Here is a 24,729-nt window from a genome sequence, read left to right as displayed (position 1 = left end):
AAGAAATTTTCCCATTTTTAAAAAAGTACAAATACATAAAATGAGCTGGGTTGGATGTTTGGTGAAACATCAAGCATATGGTGACAATTTCTGCCATTGATTACTCTATAACTAATCAATGTAGGGAACTGTAGAGAAGGATCCATTATCACAGTTTTCAAACAGAGGGACTGTGTATATCTTTTGATGCTCTTGTGTTGGAACAGCACTCTCAGAAGGGTCTCATTGGTACTCCTAAAAGTATTCGATGGAAATTTTTTGATAGATTTCACTTTTCACACCAAGAACCATGGATTTTAAGCAACTGGACTCTCCTGTGGGTGTGAAGGTTATGGAACAATTTTGTGCAATCTCTGTAAGGTGTAAAATATTAATCTATATACACTCTGTTCACATGAGACTATAGTGTGGAAGAAACAGTAGCTAATGCTCAAGTTAATGGCTGCTTATTTTTAAAGGTGTTGCTTGAGGTAGTTATGTATGTATGTGGATGGTAAAGCGAAATATATATTGTGGCTGAAAATGGCCATCTCCTGCAGCACTGTTATCAAGGGATCAGGAAGCCTCTGATTTCTATTACAAAGCTCCATCTTTTTGCCTGTGCATTATGTGTTGGGGTTTGTGGGGGTTTTTTGTTGTGTTTTTTGGTTTTGTGGTTGTTTTTTTTTAATTTAATTCAGTGCTTTTGGTTAGAAAGTGAAGCAAATTAGCAGGTATTTGCACTGTAGGTAGAACAAAGCATCTGCACAGCTCTATGGAAACCTACAAAAAATTACTGAAACTTCATAGCATCGTACTAACATAAGTACATGATCCAACAGACGTAACTGACAGCTCTATAATTTTACTTTCCAACATAGTATTCTTGGAATCTCATAAAAATGCAAAATGAATTCTTGCTAGCAAATCCACAATGTTATATGCAGTTATATTCTCCTCAGTTATCAATGAGAATTTTTTTTCAAGGAGGATTTAAAAGTGGATGAAAAGAGGGTCAAATAACATTTAGTCTTGATAAATGTCACAAAAAAATTAGGAAAATTGTCATTATAAATTGGATAGATACATTTCAAGTTGTGCTTTGAAAGTCTGTTTTTCAGGATCAGTGATATGCAAGTCACTGGAAAATGGGTTCGGGAGTGATTCTTACTCTGATAAAAGTATATTAAAATCTACTAATATTTCATAATAGTGGCATAAGGGGAAACAATTGACTGTATCTTGTCATATGAGAATACCTCATAATCTAACCAGAAATCAAACACAATCCTATTAATCTATATGAGATGTTTATAAGATGGCAGAAATTAAGTCATAGGACAATAATACTAGTTCATAAATCAGTAAATGAGATCAGATAAATAAAATGGTGAGATTTTGTAAGTGCACATGGAGTGCTTTTGTTCTCTTTTGTGGCTTGCATGCTCTTTTTTTTTTTTATCCCCTTTTGGAATTTTTCTCTATTGGCTGAATTTTTAGAAGGAGGAATATATTAAATGTAGAATTTATGAGAGCTTCTGACATTTATGGTATTTTTGATTAACAGTTTTATTAGTCTTGTCTGAAAAATAATTCATTATTTTAGCTTTCTTTTGTAGTTCTCTCAAAAGCTGCCATGATCATCAAATAGATCAGGGCATGTAATAAAAGCCGTACTGCCAGTAGTAGAACATACTGTCATATAACCATTAAGACTGTTCTAAGAGCCAAAATGTTGGAACTGAAAGTATTTTTAATGACTTGAAATTGCTTGAAGTGCTTTCTGAGAGCTGAAGGGTGTTGATTTATTTATCTAGTGTACTTACCTAAATTAATTTGGATAGAGCTACTTTGGGTTTAATCCTCTTACAAGTGAAATTTATGGTAGAATTTTTTAAATGGCATATAATATAATGTCTGATGGAAAGAGTTAAATAATACTGGGCTGAGTATTGTCATTAAATAAAAAAAATGTGAACAAACTGGCCAGAAAAGCATTAAGCAGTGCATCTTACCTGGATTATAGTTATAATTTTTAGAAGTGACTTTGCAGGAAATACTAAATGTCGGTACTATCTTCTCTCTATCTATTTTTAATTAGTGTTTTAGCACAGCAACTGTCAGTAACTCAAGTACATAAGCAGCTGTTTTAGTAATTTCGTATCATATCTATATGAATTAATTTATTGTAACATCTTTCTTTTCATTTAGCACGCTGAGAGGAAGCTTTTATGATTTCAGAAGCCTCACGGAAAGTGATATCTTCTCATTTCTGCATTTTCTGTTCTGGCATGTCCCAGGCCGATAAAAACTTTCAGTTATTGTGTCACTCATAAGTGAAGGTTATTATGGCAGGTTGTGCCTAATTTATTTTCAAATGTGTCAGCATTATGCAATGATTGCCAAAACAGCAGTACCTGGGAACTGAGTTCTAAATGCAGAAAAGTGAGAATTGCCACAGAGCTCTGGAAGCACATAGTGCTTTCACCTTGCTGTGAGCAAGGAGTGAGAGCAGTTACTTTTACATTCTGTTTTATTTCATTGGTAAAGTTAAGGGGGTTTTTAGATCAAGGAAGATAAAGAGCTGATATATTAAAAAGCGTCTCCCTGGGAGGGAAGTAGTGGCCATTTTTCCTGCAACAGACCTAGTCTTCTAGAGAAAACTGAGACAAGATGGTTAAGAGGTTAAAGATATATATCCTGCTTACATAAAATTTAACTCACCAGCCTGTTAATCAAATACTCAGTAGGAAAAGAAAGATTTCCCAGAAAAGCCATATATTTTATTAAACTAACTAATGTATTTCTGAAATAAAAAACAGGCCAGCTTTCAGGCAAAAAAAGATCTCTTAAGTCTGAAAAAAGAAATTACAGTCTTCCAGTCAAATACAGGTTGTAAAAAATTAGACTAAGTTTGATGAGTATAATAACATAAATAGCTGGTTTGAGAGAAACTAGCTCCTGTAAGCAAAGAGACAGGTTAGCTAAAGAATGTGTAGTTTGATGTTCTCGGCTAGTTAGCGGCACTACTGACTCACAATATTTTCAGTCCTCTGCATCAAGCCTCTATCATTTGTACCTTTCACATGTACACTTTCACTTGTGCCCCCCAATATGCTTGAACAATGATTCTGTGAAATGAATGAAGGAATTATTGTACTCTTAAAAAATACCTCAATTTGCCTTTATTTTTCTGGGTTATTTTTAAGGTAGATCATTGCAGCTGTCCAGCTTTCAGGGTATGACTACATGAATAGTTGTGCTGGGAAATCCAGCACAGTGTGCTGTGATGCAGAGATGAGAAAGGTAACACCAATTCCTGACCCAAGAGCTGAGCAGTTAGTGCACATGGAATTTTAAAGGAGTTATTGTGCTTTAAAACTGGTGTCCTAAGTCTGTTTCCTTTCACATGAAATAATTTACAGTAATTTTTACACTGAAGTACCATCAGCAGACATGGGATGACACAGCACATGCTGCAGACAGGACTATATCCTTTAGCTTTCAAACTAGGATTTCAACACTGTCATTTAAAAGATTTTCAAAAGTATCCAAAGGCCCTTAAGGCCTGAATATGTTTAGCAGGGAAGAAGGTAACTGGAACTCAGGTGCAGTAGACCAAAAGCATTTGTAAGGTGTGAAAAAAATTGAAATTAATTTGGGTTAATGACCAGAGTCCATACTATTTGGGGTAAACAGTGTATCTGCTGCTCAGTATAAGAACCTTTCCATGGAAGAAAAGCTAAAAGGCCTCATAATTGCTGTGTACTCTTTACCATAGGTGGCAATATAAATTATTGTAAGATTTACTGATACACAAGTTTACAGCCATTTGAGCGAGAGAAAAAAAGGGGGGCTAAATCTCCTAATACAAGAAAAGCCACAGCGAATCTGAGAAGCAGTCCTCCAGTACTCATCAGTTTTCATAAACTCACTTGTGTTACATGAAACTAAGTTGATGGAATAAATTTTAAACCTCTACCAAAAAACTGCAATGCTTTCTGTTCCTTTGGTTTTATATTTAATAGTTTAGAAATTGTTGAGGTTTGTGGTTGGGGTTTTTTTGGCTGGTTTTTTCTGTTGGGTTTTTTTTCCATTTAATAGTTAACAAAACTTTGATGCTGGCTATTGTGTAACTTCTGTGCTTTATTGATATGAGTGATCTTTAATTCCCCCCTTTTTTGTTTTTTCTTCTTGCTATAAACAAGTGTCACTCGTGTTGCTGCCTGTAAGGCTGGCAGCAGCCCGGGCTGGCAACCAAACACTTTGTTGTTACAGACACTGGCAGATGGAGGTGCTAATTGCCGGAGACAGGGCTGGAGACGGGGTTCTGCTTCCTTCGTACACAAAGCCCCCAAAGCCCTCTAGCTGAAGATGGGGAGCACAAGCTGGCAGCTCTTTTTGAGCAGAAGTGCCAGCGCTGCCCAGGATGCTCCTGTGCCTTCTGTGGCAAGTGCAAGGGGCTTGCCTCGCATCTGCCTTGCAGTCCCTTGCCAGTAATTCTGTTCCTCTTTGTTCCCAGGAGGAACACATTCTCTACAAGCATCTCCCCTTTCCTCTTCCCGAGGTGTAAGCTGTGATAATGAGGGCACAGTTCAGCCTCTGAAGACAGGTCGCAGCACACATCACTTACTGTTTAACTTCGAACAAACACAGCAAACTCCTCTCATGACACAAGTATTAGATATGAGAGTAAAATAATCTAATTTACTACTTAGTCAAAGGTGAATACCAGTCCATCTATAATAAGCAATTTCATTTAATCTGTCATAAAATCCTGGCTTTTGTGGCATTTCTCTTTCCTTGGCGTTGTTTCCAGTTAGAGGCTCCCATCCATTAGTTTGCCTGAGGGAAGAGGGGACTCAGTTCTTCCATGGGATTTTGTTTTGTTTTCAAGTATTCTTTGTAAGGTCCATATTCATGGATCAAATTTATCAGTATTTCTTACTTCCACTAGCCTTTATAGCATCAGTTGTTTCGGACCTTAAAAATTGCAATTATTTTTTTATATATTTAATTCCATTCAGAATTTAAGAGATATTTAACATAGTTGTTGAACCCGTTATTGTCCTCAATTCTAAAAAATCACTTTAATAATAGTCTGTTCACTTTTAAGAAAAGGTTCACCATTAAGGAATAGACTTGTTATAACCTGAGTTTAAGTGTATTTTTCTCAGCATGCTACCTACTCAACATTCAATACCAAATGCAACTGTAAATTATCCTGTAAGAACTTCAGGTGTCAGGAACACTTAAAAGTTTCTCAAATTAGTGAATTTTAAGCTTTAGTAACTACTATATATTGTCAATGAAATCAGAAGTGCACCTTCTTGTTTTATTGATTGCAGGGTGATAATCTGCATATAGGAGTAAAGGAGAATTATATAGCCAGTGACTCTTACATGACAGTACCATAACTTACTTTGATGGTTCACTATTCATACACAACTCCTTCAGAAGAAATGCTCAGGAGCTTTTTTTTTTTTTAACTCTGAGATTTTGTGAAAAATTTCTTAAAGGAAAGATATAGACCTTAATGCATAAATTTTGTAGAATGACTGACAAAGTTGAAGCTTCATTTCAAAAAGCACTGGGCTTTGTTTAACTCTGTATTTTTAGTATCCAGAGTTACTGAACCAGACTTTACTTAATTAATAACTATAGGATGTGAGGCAGTTCCAGTGCTGCTTTTTCTATTAACTTGCAATTTCCTTTAGGAAATTAATAAACTGAGGAGGGGGTAGGGAGGCATGGCTGCTGAGAATAAATGTGGTAGCACTGTACATGGCCAAATTCATTTGAATGAGTTCAAAAATATGGTTTATAAATTAAGTAACTTTAAATCTGTAACTCATGCAACACATTTTTGTAGGAAGAATGAAATCAGAATTTTTAAGATGAATAAGGACCGAGATTAGAAAAGCCAAGAGATTATTTCCAAATGTTCATTAAAAGGCTATTCTAATATTAAAATTCACTTGCTAGTTTATCACTGTCAAAACCATGTGTACATACAATGTTGAGACATATTTCAAATATAATTCAGTTTTTTCAATGTAAACTGTTGTTTGCATTGAATTTGTGTTTTGCCACTGAAAGCAGCATTTGGAATGCTCTAGCTGATAACAATTTTGTGAGCCTTGGACTAGACAAGAGTTACCTTTGTTTGAGACTGAAAATCTACCATGGAAGTGTAAACTGCTGAAGCCTGTGGCTATTTGCCGAAAGTTGTATTAGAACTAGGAAGAATGAATCTTTCCAAATATTTGCCACAAGAGTAAAGAAGAGCAATCCTTATATTTGGTGCTATTTAATGAATAACTTAGTCATAGTTGTACCCATCAAATTCAGGATACTTATATTTTCAACCTGTGTTTTAAATGCTCTAGTTTCAGGAGACTATCACTTATTTATAGGGAGGTTTTGCAGTTAAGTCATTGAATTAATTGTAGGACTCTTAATTGAAATATCTTGTTTTCGATTGTTATCCATTAAGAATATCACTGAAGCAGCAATGTTATGTGTTGGTAGACCTTACACACCATAAAATTTTCTGTTTTCTCAAATTAAATATTGTAGGACATATATTTTTTCCCAATATTGATATTTGTAGGTATATTTGAATAGGAAAGAACCCTACTTCTGTTCCTACATAAATGCCCATTGAATGTATAGAGTGAGTTTTCAACGAATACTACTTATTATCTATGTTTATAGTGCACATTCAGTAAATATGAGTATTGAAACCAAAGGATTTACAGTTAGGCAACTATCAGACATAAAACTTAAGAACATACTGATCTCACCTTTGCTGCAGTAGTTAATTGAATGTTAGTGCATTTCTCGTCTGAAAAACCCCACCCACATAAGAGTTTTTACTACCTACATGTAAACATAGGGCAATAAGCTCCGAATCCATAGTATCTTCTCTGGGGTAAACCACACAATGAGTCTCAGTGTAGTTTGTCATTTAATTTGTGCTCATTAAGGAATCATCCCTGCTTCACGTTTTGGGTTATTAGACACCTCTGGTCACTGCCTGTGTTTATAGTCTTTAATATCATAGATTCATCATTCATGTGGGTACCAGTTTAAAACATTTAATTTTTGTTTAATTTAAGCTGTGTAAAAACACCTAGTAAGGTACCTGAAATTATTCCTTGTTCTTGATTAACATGTGCTCGTGAGTTCATCTGAGTGTGTCTTATTATTAAGCTTCTTTAATAAAGTCACCTTTTAATTTCCTGAGTTAATTAAAGATTTCTGTTATTTTTGCAATCTCCCTGCTTGTGTGATGGCAAGTGTAGTATGTTGTACTCATTTGGTTTCTTGTAATTTATGATGCTGTCAACTTGAACTTTTACTTCATATTTAGGTATTAGCAATGAGTGACTGAAACAAATGATGTTATAATAGCTAACATATATTTTTTAAATGATAATAAAGTACTATCTCTACTTCATGCGGAACATGGGCATTGAAAGAAAAGCAACATTCTATCATTTTGGTCTTTGTCAAGGATGCAGTATAATAGTGTTGGTTTAAATTTAATTTTGCTTGGTTCTAAAGGCCTAACTGTATTTTTTTACATTTATTCTTTGATTTTGTGTTCTGCATTTAATCTGGACTAGTGGAAGAACAACCCTTCCTCCCAAAGTTTTGGGCCATGTAATACAACTTCTTAAAATTTTAGATGTTTTAAATTTTTAGAGTAATTGTAGTGACCAACTATAGACAAAGAAAGTCATACAACCTTTTAGCCTTACTTCTTCAAAATTTAGAAAAGCTGATCATGTAAAGATCTTCCCCTAATCATTATGTGCTGTGGAGGTGTTGATGGTGAAGGTATTGGATGCCTGTGCATACTGAAAATTGTAGAACCTTGGTACCATCAGGAAAAAGGACATGCTATTAGAAATCCCTCTTATTTATCAAATGCAAACCAGACAGTAAAATGGTTCCTGCTAGATGAAATTATAAACTATGAGAATTTTGCCTTTTTCTATATTTCAGCATAATCCTGTGGAATGTGCTCTGGGATGACCCTGATTGAGCAGGGAGGTTGGACCAGATGACCCACTGTGGTCCCTTCCAATCTTACCCATTCTGTGATTATGCACTTGAATTAACAGAAACTAAGCCACTGGCTTTAGATCCAGAGATTAAAAAAAACTTGTCTGAGAGGAAACATTTCACATTTCTAAATTACTTCTTTTTCTAAAATGTATAATGTACTTAGAGTGCGTAATTTTGTGCTGTCAGTTAGTGTTATGTTTTCTTCAGCACGACTTGCATAAGCTGTGACATTCAGGAATAATGTGGCCTTCCTAAAGTGATATTTATTGAATGTTTTCATCTTTTATATGTGTGTGAGTGAGAGTTTGGGAGGACTGCATTACTCATAAATGAGCAATATATGAGTTATAGATCACACCAAACAACCATCAATAAAAGCTCTGTAGATCACATTCCCATACATTATGCATATGCCACATGTTTCGCAGCAGAAAAAACAGAAATTAAAAACTGTAGTATGGGTTTAGTTCTCATATCCTTGGATTATAGAGGTAATTCCTTCATTCATATCAGTCTAAATATGAAGACTCAAAGCAGGGGCTGTGTATCCCAGTGGAATGCTGTGAATCTCCCAATTCAGGCTATCCAACCCTTTAATTCCCAGCTCCTCGGATCATTAGTTAGCAGGCCCAAAAGTGCTCACTGGTGCTCAGTGAAATATCAAGTGTATGTATCATGAGCTTTTAGATAAATTCCAGATCTCGAGAACAGAAAAGTGCCTTGGCATTTAGATCTAGGAAAAGCTGTTACAAAATGTATTAGGTATTTTTAAAATAAGACTGTCTCCCAAAGAGGGGGTTTTTTTGCCTCTTAAGTATGACACAGGTGAACAGAGGTGTGCAATGTATTATATCTGACACAACAGCTGTGATAATGGTCTGTGTGGGATACAGGAGAACATTAATTTGATAATTTGCATGTACATGGTAATGGGAAGGAAAGACAGTTATAGATGCCATATTGAAGAACTCTGGTAGCAAGTTTTTAGATGATTTGATGAGTTTAGTTTCAGAAGAATCTGGAAAATTGCAAAGACAAGATGTCTCACATTATACAGTCTGTTGCAATCAATATGAAATGGATATGCTCTAACAAAACTGGATCTTGAAGGAAATCACTGAGTCAGAGAAAAGTAAAACTGCGGAAGAAACTTAGATCTCTGATTTGTGGCTCTGCTTTCTTCCTTCATAGATTTCTTTTTCAAACTTTGGTGATTAGCAAGTTCATTTTGCGTCTTTATTTTATTTTATTTTTCAACTCCTAATGAGCCTGCTCAGCTCCTAAAGACTATATAGTAGGATCTAATTACATACAAGTGCTGTCCAGAAAACAGTTCTAACAATTGGAGAACTAAAGACAAAATAAAGTGTTTTGAACATGAGTGACGATGATCCATTGCTGATATACTGGTGGAAAGCATAGAATAGTACCACCGAAATATTAGTACTAAATCAAAATGAGTATTTGCCTTTAAAATCAGGTTGTGTGGATTCTGTCATGCTTTTGCTCACATGACATGCTATTGAAAAGCAATCACTTCCACATACATATTTTATGCAGGTGGTCCAGTACGGTCATCACGGAAAATCTTTTTAGGTGTGGATTAACAGGAATGTAAGTAATACCTCTAATTTTCAATAGTTGTGGTACAGTACTGAACAGAAGAGGGAAGAATGAGAAATAGATATGATGGCAGAACTGAAAGTGCCTCACAGTAGCTGTAATCCCTTCCACGTGATTGAGTGGCACCCTTGATCTGCTTCTCTGTGGTAAAAATGAATAATGCCTACTGACACATGTCAGTAAATTATCTGTTTGTAAGAACAGAGAAGATGGTTTCCTTTTGTGCTAGAAATTGCTCTTAAGCATGGACAATAGCAGTGTCTGTCTCTGTCATGGCTGTGAGCAGCCCATAACAAAAGAACTAGAGGGTGTACATCAAGTTTTACTGAGCCTATGTGGTCCATAACAGCATGCTGGGAATGGGATACATATATAAATATAGAGTGCCTTAGTATATAGTGCCACGTATGCTGTAAAAAACCCCCGATACCCTTGGTGCATTGGCATGCTGAAATGAGCATTCTCCCCAAGAGGGGGTGAGAGACCAGGTTTATTAGGGAGGTTAGTTACCCTTCCTGAAGCTGTTGAGAAACTCCTGTGGTCACTGTAGAGTGTACAAAGTGCTACAGTATAGAATCAGGTTGTAAACAATGTTTACATTGTTTACATAATAAATTTATTGATTAAAAATCAAAAACATGAAAGAATTTTCTAGTGGGAGACGACTGGTGTTCTGGAAGACCAGAATATATGCAAATTCACAAAATAATCTGACTTTTTTTGGGGGGGGAGAGGGGGAACTCATCTTTTTTTTCTGTGGAAGTTTATTTTTAAAGACTGGCTCTCTATATACTTTCATCATAGGAAGGTATGTCTTCACTATCCTTGCGTCATGTCGCCATGGAATACACAACTCAGAGTTGCTGAAGCACCTGGCACCTCATGGAAGCACCTGCAATTTTTAAAGCTTTCTCATAATAACAGTGACTCAATTAGAGAGAGTCCAGTGATCCACAATCTAGACTGTGAATCACTTTGATTATTTTCTGTATATTGAGAGAAGTCAAATATTTACAGCAGAGCAGAGTGGTAGCATGAGGCCCTTACCAGCCTTTGTTACCTCACAACAAATGCCTGTGCCCTGTTACTGAACAAGGGTTTGTTTACAGATGGTTAATTAGGGACCTAACTGAATATTTTAGAAGTACAGATGCAAATTGATTAATATCTGTATCATCTACATGAGTAGCCTTTAATAAGAAGCTCTTACAAGAAAAAATAAAGTGATATATCTAATTAAAATCTTCGGCTTGCTCAGCAGTTCACTGAAAATTAGGAAACTATAATGATGAAAACCGGGCAAACTACAGGCAAATGACAACTATACAAAGAGGCCTTTAATGTGGACATAAAAAAATTGTAAATAAAAAAAAAATTAAAATGTAAAGAAAATGTAAAAATAAACCTCAATGACATAAAGATTAAATGGGTGAAATATTAATGATCCAAAATAAGTTTGTCTTTATGTATGTGTTCAGATCCTTCCTGTAACTGAAGATTAAAGAAAGATAAAATTTTTCTTAAATTAAGAGAAATATTCATTCATGTTTTAAGTTACATTACTTATGTTAAATTCATAGAAGTTTGAATAAGGACAAAACCAATTGGAATGTGAAGGGCAAAGATTGCTTGAGTAAAGAGCGTTAGCTGATAAACAGACCAAAAAAGACATTGTTTGGAATTGCAAATTTCTACACTAGGTGATTCTGCAAAAACAAGGACTTTACGACAATCAGAACTGGAAGTCATCCAGAAGTGTCACAGCAGACGAATCAGGGACAAGGGAACTGGAGAGAGTGGAAACCATTTTGGCAATTTATGATCAAAGAGAACTAAAAGACATCTATTAAATTCTTAAATATATTGATGGCTCTAGAACCTTTTAGTGCAATTCATTTCAATAGACATTTGGGGAATGATGAGAAATTGCTGTGTCTGGGACTGAGGAAGTTTTCAAGAAGATTTCTCTTTCAAGGTCTTTGATGTAGCTTTTATTATGCTTTAATTTTTGCTCCAACATAATATTCCAGAGATTGCTCATAGCACAATTAGAAACAATGACATGGGTTTTGTGTTTGTAGGCTATCTGCATATATGTATAATTGCACAATTATTTTTCTTTACATTATGTCTTATGATTTTAAGCTCTACCGGGGAGGTTTAGTTTAGATATTAGGAAGACATTCTTTACAGAGAGAGTAATAAGGCATTGGAATGGGCTGCCCAGGGAAGTGGTGGATTCTCCATTCCTAGAGGTTTTTAAGATGAGATTGGATGTGGCATCAGTGCCATGGTCTGGTAACCACGGTGGTAGTGGATCAAGGGTTGAACTTGATGATCTCAGAGGTCTTTTCCAACCCGGCTGATTCTATGATTCTATGTGTCCTGTCTATGTGGAATATAGCAAGAAAAAGCTAAGAAAAATTTTTTAAAAACAAACTAAACAAAAACTGTTAGAAAAGCTAAGTTGCAGCTACTGAAAATCACCTTAAGTCAACATGGCTTTAAATGGAACTTGTTCAATTAAGCTGGGAAGTAGGAGACAGTTGGATTTCTTGCTAGCTGTTGTAATCCCTGGAGTGCCCCTATCCAGAGATTTGCCATGCTTTGGCCAGGTTAGGCCCAGCTATCTGTAACTACTCCTCCATGGAGAAAGCATGACCTACTTCACAGACACATCAAATCTGTTAAGATGTTTTGAGTATCCATAGATAACTGCCATTTAAAACACAGGTTGTGTGTTGTCTGGACCCTTATCTCTCCTGTAACTACTGTGTTTAACCACAGCACTATCCTCTGGACATTGGTCCACCAGGACACGTGCCATGATTTAAATGCATTCTCTGTATTCAGTCCCACACAATCACTTCCAAATTGTAGCTCTATCTTCATAAAACATGCCTGCTTTGTCTATTACCTTTTTCCAGAATATCTTATGCCACACATTTCTCACACTTAAAATCTTTTATAGATACTTTAAATTTATTATTATACTCAGCATACCATTGCAGAGAGTACAAATCACCACAACTAAAACTTTTAACTGACTCTTTAGTTGTGCTCTTTTGCTTAATGCTTTCCTCACTGTGGTGTATTGTGTGTTATAATAGATGGCAGTGGCACATGCAGTTCCATACTTCTGTATATTCTTATGGAAATCTGATTGTGCTCTGATTACATTGCTGTATTTTGAAACAGATTTGTTTTACAATAATGAAAGGCAGGAATCCTTAATGTTACCTGAGTCAAGGCCAAGTTTTAAATAAAATTGTAAGCCCTGGATGGAACTGGTATTAGGAAAAAATTGTAATTTTCCCACATCCCAAAGATAGCTGAGAAGTTTCTAAAAGATTTGGGAAAAATTGCCCTATTTTAACAGAAAGACAGTATTAAAAGTTAAAGATTATGAGAACATGACAGTAAGTTAAGAATGAAAAGAGCTTTGGAATTTTAATTGTAATAATCAGAAGTTGTGAGCATAGGTGTCTTGAACATAACTATATTTTAAAATATTAGTATCATTTTATCCTTTAGGAGGATTTCTCTATAAACTGAGACAGAAAACCTCAGACAAAGAATATTTCCAGTATTCACACGGTGCATTCATTCTGTAATAAAATTCCTTCTAATTTCCTTAAATAGCCTTAAATAAAATTTTCTTTTCCATATGTTAAAACAAGCCAGCTGTCACTTGCTTAACTTCTGTTTGAAGTTTTCCCTGTTACCTGTCTATGGGTAGTTTAATTGTAGCAAGAAGGAGAGTTGGTTAAAATCCCAGGCACAGGTTGGGCTAACAGGACTTTACCTGCTCCTTCCCACTGGCACAGGCCGTGGTGCTTCCCAGTCACCCCGCAGTGATGGCTGTGACCTGCTCCAGCCCTCTGCCCTGGGGGTGCACTCAGGCTCAGGGATCCTGCACTGCTGAAGTCCCACCATCTTCACTGGAACTGGGATTCAAATTTTTACTCTTCTAGTATGATTAACAAAGAAAGCAGCAAGTCTGAAACTTCTGGTTAGGATATGACAGGCCACTGAAAGATGCTTTCTGAGTGACGCATGGGCTTCACAAAGTCTACTAAGAATGAAGAATGGTTTAATTGCTAAAGAGGCTGGGGCTGGCATTTCGTAACCACTGCTGGTTTTGTGCTGATGATCTAACCACAGGAATTAGCAGTGGGTTCCTGTTTTTCACTGTTGCTGAACAGGGAAACACTGATTTGAGTGGCTGCCCACAGGAGGGGGGAAATGAAACAGACAGGAGTTTAGCGCTGAATGAGTACAGTGTGTGTCATTTTATGGATGGCTGGTACTGTGATACAGTCTCTTCCAAGACCTATAGAAATCCTGCCTTGTAGTTACTATTGAAAGCAAATAACCAGAAAGAAAATGTGCACAGTTGATAACTTACCGTGGGAGGTAGTGTTAATGCGGAGCGCTGTAGTTACAGCCCAGGGTAATAAAGAAGTGTTTGTTTGGAATATTTTACAAAGCTTGGTTTCTATAGTAACAATCATCACGAATACTTTCAGCTTCAGAAATAACATCTGCTTGGTGACTGATCTCAAATCTCAACCCTTGTTGAAGTAAATAAGATCCTGCTCCTTCTGCTTATTGTGTCCGTCAGTGGCGCTTGACACAGAGCATTTATTTCCATAGAAAGAGCACCCCAAGACTGAGAAAGATGTTGGGAAGGGGTGGAAAAGGGAAGAGGAATCAGAAAATAATGGTAAAATGTGTTATTTGATGCTTTAACCTTTAGTCACAAAAATAAATTGGAGTTTACATATAGTGCAAAAGTAAATGTGTTATACCATTCTGTTGACTGAAGCACAGGACAAACATGACTGACTCTGCTTTAATCTTAGCAGTGGTTTAAACTTTATGCATGAAATTAGAGGAAGAGAAATCATTTGGTTAGATATCAAAAAATATATGAGATGGAGTACAAATCTTCATGGAATGCAGGGATTTGAATCGAACTCCAATGAAAAGTTCACAAATTTGTGAATTTTCAAGGAAACTTTAAAAAATGCGGTCAGTCTGCTGTGAAAATGGTATGTCTCTCAAAGAAAAGATGTTAAAAGTGTCATCACTGCTGCTAAATTTTATAATGTAAAATTTAAAGTGAGAACATTTCCTGAAGCACAATCACAAGTACTTTCATGCAATAAGGATGGGAACTGTAGAATTCAATGTGAGTAATGATTTTTGGTGGTGGTGACTGAGTACTATCTTACTGAAGAGAATAATAAAAATATGACATAATTAGAAGTTCTGCTACGCCGTAGGAAATACTTGTGGAACAGAAGTGTAGGCTGAGCTGGACTAGGTTTCTGTACCACTCGTTTTCAGTGAGCAATGCTCAAGAGGCTAAGCAAGCTCATAATATAGTTCTAAAAAAAATAAATAACACTTACTTTCCATATAAGTGGGGCTCAGCAAATACTTTATTCTGTAGATCTATGCTGATTTAATAAAAATGATGCGGGTTTTGTAATATTTTGAAGGAACAGGGGGTTTCCATTTTTTTTTTTACTAAAAAACCTGTCTCTAAAACAAAATATTCCATCACATACGTTTAGCTAACGTGAGTAACAAGAATAAATAGTTTCATTCATGCAAGTAATCCTGTTTGCTTTAATGCAAAATTTTTCCAAGCTCTAATTCTCATGTGTCTAATTATTTGTCAGATTAGATCCTGTAACTTCCATTTTTTGTGGATTTTCAGTGATGTTCCTAATATAAGCACTGTAAGTACTAACAGTCTTAATGGGGAGCATCTTAGAAAGCAACATTAAGTGATAATACTTGAGCTTGAGTTTATTTGCAGAATTTTTCAAGGACACTATTAAGAAATTAATAGTATAGTATCAGATTTGCAGCTGGTATAAATCAAAATAGTTGTGCTGCTACTCAAGTGCTGATTTAAGCAGATGATATTTAAGATTTGAATTAATTCTTAAGATTCAAGTGAAAAACTGTACTCAATTACGCTTTCAAATTGGTGAATGGGTAGAGTAGGTGATGGAGGTCCTCAAGAGGAGAGTGTGAGGCATGTCTTGCAACACCCAAAAAAGGTCTGGTTTGTGCTCTCACAGGCCTGTCAACCTGCCCTCTCCCTTTCCACCTCATTGGCAGCAACTGCTGCCAAAACAGTTTAGCACATGCTGCTGCTACCACTATATAACACAGCAAAACTAGGTCCCCTTTTGCTGCCATCTCATACTTTTTCCTTAGGTAAGAGAAGTCTTTTATTATTTCCTCCTGCTGCTGGAGCACCTATGATCTGATCCACAATACCCACACTAAGTCACTAAGACAAAAACTTCTATATATTTGCAAATCTTAAATGAGGGATCATTTGTTTCAGAATGTTTTTGGCTCTGGTGTACACACTTTACAGCTCTCCTTGGGCCATGGCAAGGACAATGAAAATAAAAGTTATGTCATGCTTTCAGATGCATTTAGTGTCCTCCTTACATTCAGCAGGCTGTGATCTGTGTAAGGTGTCATGATAGAAAGTAATTTGTTATTCTGGTGCCATTAACATTTTTTCCTGCATTAAGAATATTGCCAAGTTTGCACTTTAATCCCTTCTGCTGACAGCTAGTTTCCACAATGTGTCTTGATTTAGTTCTCTTTTTATTATTACAATTCCAAATATTAATGTTTTAATATATCATTCACTAGCATCTTGCATGTGGCCAAGAGGTTAAAAAAGAACTTGAAAAGGCATTGCTGAAGAAAAGTTCACTAAAAGTGTATTTTGGATGACATATGGTGTACTATATTTTCTTTCCAATTTTGCAAGAAATGCAAAATGCAGCATAATAATTTCAGGACACTTGCCTCTCATAACCCTCAAGTCTGGCATAGATCTCCTAAATGATGAACAAACTTTACCTTTTATGACCCTAGGGTGCTGCAGAGCTACAGGAATAAGATCTCGGGGTCACAAAAGGTAACTGTTAGTGAGAACTTCGGAGTTTCATTGTGGCAATGACATATTGAAACTGTGTAATCCACCCCAAGTGAAGGATAGCCCTTTTGGGCTCCTCATGGAAATTTCAAGTCTGCAGCTGACTCAGTTTGCTTGTTCCCAGTGAAAACAAACTGCACTGTGCTCACCCTTACCTCAGCATTACTCTGCCTGCCACCGAGGCCACATTGTTAGCAGGTAAGCGAGGCAGGATTTAAACTGTGCCTTGTGCTTCAACTTTCCTAACCCTGGAAAATTAGTAGTGGCTCTGGAGGGACCATGTCCTCTTCTGTCGGGCAGGTGGGGGAAAAGTTAACTTACTGTGATATATGGGAGTGACCATCTGGTCTTAAGTGATCAGCCCAAGCTCAAACTGTGACGGACTGGCAGTCATTTGTCCCCAGTGAAATAAGAGTTTCGTAGATGAGCCATTACAATTAAATTGTGAAGGAATAACAGAATTTTCTATTTCTTGTTTCTAAAGCTTGGAGATACAAGAGATATACCCATCTGGGAAACAAATGCCCATTAGCCCCACTTCACTACACAGCACCACTTTGACTAATAGAGTGGTAGTCGGAAGAATTTACAGGAAAGTACCTGGGGATACATGATGCTTGGTAAATGCCACAGACACCATCTCAGGTGCTTTTCCCAACAGGACCTACCTAGCTGCTGCCAAAATAAATTTCCTTTCATAAACTGGACACTGGCATTGCCAGCCTTTAATCAGACTCCTGCAGCTTAATAGGGAAATACTCTGAAGGCTCTAGGGGATATCTCTGGCAGTAATCCAGTACAACTGCTACACACACTGTCCACTGTAAGTTACGTTCAATATTTTTGCTATTAACCTGAAATTACCCTCATTAGTGAGCAAGAGGTAATAGTAAAGTAAAACCAAGTTTATTTAACAGTATGAAGAGATAGGAAACTGCATACATGGACACACAGATAAAGAAATGCAATGTGCCTTGCAGCCACCTAGTGTTTTGACTTAACTTCAATGTCTTGTGGTCTGTTCAGCCAATGTGAAAAATCAGGAAAATTCCACGATGGTTCACAGTAATGTCACAGTTCAGAAAAAGCAACCTCTAGGGAGGAGGATAAAAGCTGAATAGGAAATCTGAATAGAAGTTCCTTCTGGAAACCCCACTGAAAATAAATGCATGTGCAGTTGTTTCTCGTAGCTTTGTCTTAATAAATCAGTTTTAATCAAAATGTCAATTCATAACCCTCTTTTTAATGAAATGCTCTATGACACAGTATTAGGTTTTGAAATGAAGTCGCTTACTAGATTAACTGAGAGTAACTCTGTTGCAAATAAATATAGTTCTTGTAGTAAAAATATCACTCTTCTGAGCATAAACACTTTAAGAGTAATACATAAATTTAACATAAGTACAAAACTAACAACCACATTCTACTCAGAAAAGACTACTAAAAAGAATGCATCCTATCATTGTTATAGCTGCTATAGTGAAGCAAGACAGTAAATGGAAGGATAATGTGGTTTGTGCACTGGGGCCATAGTCACAGCTTGGTAATCATAATGTATTCTATTTATTGTTCATTTCCACTGTTTTTCTTATGAAAAATACTGTTCCAATATATTGTAAGATTTCCATTTCCATTCTGAAACAAGGAAATTAATGATTTATATTATGCAAAAACAATGGGGCAGAAGTAAAATGGAAAGATAATTCACTGTAAAAAACTATCTAATAAGAACTGTTAGGATAATTTTGGTCGAGTTGCATTTTATTATCAATAAGCCTGTTGATCTCAGCTCAATTAGACATGATAGAAATCTTCCAGGAAAACTTATTCATTGTTAAGTAGAGTTGGTGGAGTCCTCCAGGTAAATCGGCGCAGCTGGATGTCCTGGTCACAGAAGCAAGGCAATTACATCAAGTCTCTTTCAGTATAGTTGAAAAATTAAGAGATATGCCTAAATGTTCACCAGCTTTTACTGCTGTAGGTGATGTACTTGTGTACCTCACACAGGTTAATGGGACCTCATTAACCAAAGTTAGAAATCACTGAGAAATCCTCAGGCAAAAGAAGGTGCAGTGTAGAAACCCTGTAGAAAGTGCTGAGCACCATTCTTTGCAGGTTTAAATGAGGTGAAGCTTTCCTCTCACTAATTGCAAGAGAGGAACTTTATGGGATGTATTAAATGAAAATCTTCAGTAGATGCTTAGAATTTCAGTAAAACCCTAGGGTTATATGAAGAACTTGTGTTTCCTATGCCAGCCACAAAGCAATGTTCAGTACTCCAGCCTTGCTTATTTATTCTGTTGCAGTGTTTCCTGTATTGTATTTCTCCTGGCACACAAAAGATGTTTTGAGAAAGGTTTTTTTTCATGTTGCAGTCATTAAGGCTCATTACTCATTGAATAAATCTATGGAGAAAATTGTCAAAACTTCTGGGTGGGTGGGAAGCTCATACTCAAAAGTATGTTAATGAGCATTAATTCATTAGTTCACCCAACCCTTAGAATAGTAAAGCAGTGTAGCACCGATAGTCTATGAAAACAGCAGTAGTGATGGCAGTCTTTGTTTCTGTCTGAGGCTTTGCCTTAGTTTCAGTACACGGGAAGTTCCAGGTTCTCCTTAGGGCAGCAGCAGGTGCTGGGAGGGGCAGACAGCATTTCTTCTTTCCCCTGATGTTACTGCCGTGTTTGACTCTGTCGGCAAATGACCATGGAAAAAATCTGAAAATGGTCAGAGCAATCACAACATTTGACCCTTCATCTTAAATTAAAGGTCAGAATATTGCACTCCCGACACACTTTTAGTAAAAGCAGAATAGGATAAGAAGGATTTGTCCTCTTACCACAGAGAGCAGAGTTAATTTCTGCTTTCAACTGTGTTTTTAAAGAAAGTGGCCACAACTGTATTGTAAAAACCTAATTTGATAAGGATGTTTTGAAAACAACATCCTAACTACCTAGATTGAGCTCTACCTCCAGGGCAGCTGCCAGTGAATCCTGAGTGGATGTAGAAGAGATCGGGATATGCCTGGCAGGTAAAGGAGACCTTCACCTGTTGGGAAGTTTTTAGTACTGATAGTAAGATTAACAGGGTTTTGAGGCTTTTGAGTTTGCATCTGGAGATGCAAGGAGGCATCTGAATTTGACCAAAATCCAACCTAGATACTCAAGGTGTGAATACTTGTAATATAACAGTCTAAATTTTATGTTTCCTCCTTTTCTGTCTCTCTTACGTCTTCAGAGGCCACAGTCTTGTTTCTTTTCTTTTTTCCTCTCTCTGAAGTGTTGCACATTGAACTCCAGAAAGCAGCTGTTTACATTCTGAGTCTAGTACTAATCCTGGCACAACAACAGATTTGATTGTTTATTTGCCAAGTCATCTAGCTTAGTTTATGTGGAATTCATGAGATTAATGCTGGTTTAATAACACGATTAAAAACTAAGTTTAAATAGACATGATTTATTATTAAAACAAAAAAGTATAAGTTGAGCTGTTTTTTTAAGAAGAGATACAGTTTTATTTATAATGAATTCTTGTAAGTAGTACTAAGACCATTTTAGTTAGGAAACATTACAGTGATTAATGCATAGTTATTTGCATTTTAATATTTGATTTATGTATCAGATCTATATTTGTGCACACTGTCAAACTTTATTCTGTTCCTGTCAAAATACTTATTACTTCTGACAGGTGTAACATGCTCACATTAATCCTTAATTCCTCAATTCAATTTTCTAATTGCTTTTTTGGCATGAGTTTGGAGCCATTGAGTCTTACGTGAACTATTTGTCTTACAGTATAATAATGCACTTTTAAAAATTGGATACACCTAACTTAGAATGTTGAAAAAAATATATACGGGGATATTACTTCATACTGAAAATCAGAAGTTTTATAGCACTTCTGAGAGACACTACTTCTTGGAATACAGATAGAGCCAAAGCACTTTACATTTTTCATCTTCCTGTATTCACAGTATGAAATATTTTCATAGATACAAATTGATGCTAAAGATTCAGTGCATTTTGCCCAAGGAGATGCTGAACACTTACAGCAGCTCCATGAATATCTCCTGAGTCGTTGTGTTCTGTTGCTCTTCTCACCTCTTCAGGCCACTGCTTTCTGTTGACTGTCCTACCTGCCAAGGGCAACAGAATTCTCAGCTTCTTCTTGATCTACACTCTTAATCTGCTCAATTCTGTTATTTCTAAACAGCCAAATACAATAATGCAAGATTTGCTGGAGGTTTATGATACAAGTATGAATGTGGCATACACTGTAATGTGTTTTTATGCCAGTAATGGTAATGTTGTCATCTGTCCTTTGTGTAGGGAAAAAATAACTCAGCCCAAATTTGTTTCTTATAGACACAGATCCAAAGGATTCTTCCCAAAGCTCAGTATTTCCTCATAAAATCACCTAGCTGGACTTTGTCTGGGTCTTTTCAGGATTTTCAGAAAAAGATTTGAAGAATGTAGAACCTTTTCACTAATAAAAATCTAGGACCCCAGGAAGATTACTCCTGACACTTATTTTCTGCAAAGTAATGCATGACTACACAGTTAAACTGTGGATAAAACCTATTCTCTTTTTTAATTATTCTCTGTTTTAATCCCTGCCCTCTCCATTTATTTCTTCTTTCTATATCCACTGAGTTACTCTTATTTTCTCACTATCAACACTAATATATGTTCTTTCACCCTTTTATTCCTTCATAGTTTTCTTCCAGTCTTTTTCACCTTCCCAACTGACATACATCTTTCTGTCATAGTGTGTGTAAGAAAGGGAATATAGGAATAAAAGTTTGTGATTGTCATTTAAGCTTCTTGGCAAAACACATAAGTCACTTTCTGTACAAGGGGAAAAAAAGATAATTCTAGCAAGTAAATCATGGTAGCTTAATGCTTTGGGCAAACAAACTTGTGCCTTATCTCTTCCAAAAAAGCCGTGGAAAATGCATGATAAATGGCACATTTCAGAGAACATGTTATGTCACTGTGAAATAACTTTGATTCATGATTATGTATTTATCTTTAAACAACTGACAAACCTTAGGGTATCTAAATTATTATCATGTGCTCTATGCTATTGTGGTTTTCTGCTAGCAAACCTGAATGATGTGAGGTAAGATAAGACATTTGCTTTTTCAGTCATAATGTTCTATAAAGAACAAATAAGCACAATATTGTTACTGTATTTTATAGTTGGATGAAGTCCTCTGAAAAATATTTATCAGAAATCATTTCCTCCAATTGTGTTTTCAAAAGCATTAAAATAAACTTCAAACAGAAAAGGACAGGGTTTGTTAATCAAAGGTTTTATATTACACAGCAAGAGAAAATATCATCATTTGGATTTTAAAAAAAGTAATTATTCACAAAATTAAAAGGCATAATGATAAATTTGTTCCTTTCAGTTGTGTGTTTGCATAAATTCTCTTCTGAATTACATTTTAAAATGAAGATTTCATTTTCTCTGCCCTTTCAAATAGAAAGGAATCATGTTATTTGATTTTCTGTTGTGACAAATCAGGAAAGATGACTTAAATGCTCTATTGCTTGCATTAGTAATACCAACCATTTTAATTGTAAATGCTGTATAAGGATTCAGATGTGTATAGTGGAAGAGGGCTTTTCTTTTCCAATAATCCACTGGTACTACTTTTGTGCATGTGAAATCAATGCTGCTAATATTAGTAAGGTTCTTAACCTGTTTCCTCCCATTTCTGCATTGCTTTTAGAATCATATGATCCAGCAGTGCCTGTCTAGATGTTTTGCTGATAATAAGTCTGTGGAAGTCAAAAGATATACAACAGTTTACACAAGTTCAGAATCTGTTCTCCATGTCTGTTCCTTTGGCTTACATTGAGCCAATAAGTTACAAAAAAAGTTGTTATTAAATGGTACAAACACGGTACACTCAGTTTACAACATATTCCTTATGTTGATTTTTTAAAAGCTGGGTTGAGTTTTTTCAGCTGAAGCTTTTGGGGTTTTACTTTTCCATTTCATCATTTGGTAAAGGTTTTAGTGAATGTAAGTTGTCAGTCATTATGTCATGGCAATTCTAAATTAGATGACATTCCTCACCCAAGTTATTTTAATGCTATGGCCTCAAATCAATCTACAGAAATGCCTTTTAAATATGACCATGAAGTAAAAAAATTCATATATTTGTCTATTTTTCCATTTATTGCTGTGTTCTCTGTTTCCTTATCTTCACTGAGCAGTAATAAATGTTGGTTACTTGGAGGTAGAAAAACAGAAAATGATAATCACTTTACATGATGGAAGTGTCTTTGTTTTCCTTATATCTAGTACTTTGCAGTGTATTTAGCTTGGCTAAGCTATCATTTTTTTCTTAGAATACTTGAATCTGTTGACATTTATGTATACATTGCATTTTGAATGTAAATAGAAAGTTTTATGGCTTTGAATTTTGAATCAAAACATCAAACTCCTATTTTTCCTTGGTGCATGACAGACATTTAAAACATTTACACACAAAAAAAGAAAGAAATACTTATACTGATTTTGACACAATGTTTTTAGAAATATCTTTAGTGCTTGACTAAATGTTTAATCTCTCAAAAGTGAAATGCCTATCTCTTAATGAGCACAAAATACGGAAACATTGTAAATCATCATATTAGAAATTTATTATTCTATAGCTTTGTAGACTGCTTTGTTTCTTTTTCAGCTCCTACTATCCTCAGTCTTGGTAAATTGAGAACAATATGGCAGAACCCATTCAATTGAAAGCTAACTGCAAATTAAACGATCTATATAGTTAATGAGAGTTGGGAAACAGCACAAACCCCCTACCAGCAAGAGACTGCTATCATAGCTTTATATGAGATAAAGTAAGGTGATAATCACACAGGCAACATTTTCAGAGAGTTTATATGTAAATATAGTAAGACTGCACCTATTTTCTGCATATGGAAAAAAAAAAAAATCAGGAAGATCCTGCCTTCAAGAAATCATTTGTTTACCGGGATGGGCAGAGAGAAGGCAGAATTACTGGTCTGGGAATCTCAAGAGGGATTGGCTATGTCTAGCTATCAGTATATAATATAGATTTGCTCTCATTTTATAGTTTTGGTATTAGGCAGTAATGGATGCTGTTGAAGCACAATTTTTTCACATGGATACTTCTTAACAGAACAGGGGAAACTGTGCTCCTCTCAGATATCAAAAGGTTTTGCTGTTTTCTAAGCTTTAAGTTGATATTACTACATTTAGCAAACTATAAAAATTAGTATAATTTTGTTGTCTTTATGATCTTTTAATTTTTTTCTGTTTGCTTAGGTCTGCAGCGTGGGCTGTTAAAGCCCATTTTTAAGTCAATTAACAGGATTAGGACAATCTGTTTAAATGCAACAAACTAATTGGGAAAAATATCTTCCTACTGTTACAGTGAAACTTAAAAATAAATTAAAGATGTACAAGTAAAAATGGAATGGAAATCTCAGATGTTACAGAAGTATGTTCCTTTTTCAGGGTGCGCCTAAACCGATTGCCATCGAGCCATGTTCAGGAAACAGAGCTGCAGTCCTGACGGTGTTTTTGTGTCTTCCCAGAGGACCTTCAGGAGTCCCCCCACCTGGTCAGTCAGGTAAGACTTGTGTGGGTGAGTGTTGTGTCCAAAATAATGGCACAGTGGATGGATACAAGGAGCTGCTCAGTCAAGCTGGCGTTAAGTGTAGCGCCGATGTTTAATGTAGGAATTTTGGTTTGGAATTTGTTGTTGCATCACAATAAAAAGGCCACTGATTAAACCAGGCTGGTGTACAGTGGCACATCTCATTAGGACTTCGGAAACAAATACCTGTGCATGTCGATATGCTCCAACATTGTCTTTCAGGGCAAAAAAATTTCCTATGCTGTCCCTTCTATGGCTTCAGTTCAAGTTATAAATGAGGCTGTATAGGGAATATCAGTGAGTATTCCCAGTTCAAGCTGATATTTAGTGCAGTCTAGTTTTCACAATGAATCCCAGTACTTTGCTGTCGAGGACACAATTAGAATATTAGTATTTCCCAGAATGCCTGTCAGATAAAACCTGGAATTGT

General features: G+C 35.9%; 1 protein-coding gene across 1 annotated transcript in view; it reads left to right on the top strand.

Annotated features, from left to right (window-relative positions):
- The window catches only part of ATRNL1 (attractin like 1), a gene marked incomplete at its 5' end in the record, with an annotated part of 477,341 nt that overhangs the window by 400,703 nt on the left and 51,909 nt on the right, over nucleotides 1-24,729 (top strand). Inside the window, 1 exon segment of the mRNA XM_032694659.1 lies at nucleotides 24,158-24,272. Coding sequence (XP_032550550.1) covers nucleotides 24,158-24,272 — 115 coding nt within the window.

Source organism: Chiroxiphia lanceolata, chromosome 8 (genome assembly GCF_009829145.1).
Source record: "Chiroxiphia lanceolata isolate bChiLan1 chromosome 8, bChiLan1.pri, whole genome shotgun sequence".
NCBI lineage: Eukaryota > Metazoa > Chordata > Aves > Passeriformes > Pipridae > Chiroxiphia > Chiroxiphia lanceolata.
The sequence above is the reverse complement of the archived record's forward strand: the minus strand, read 5'-3'. Positions and strand labels throughout refer to the sequence as shown.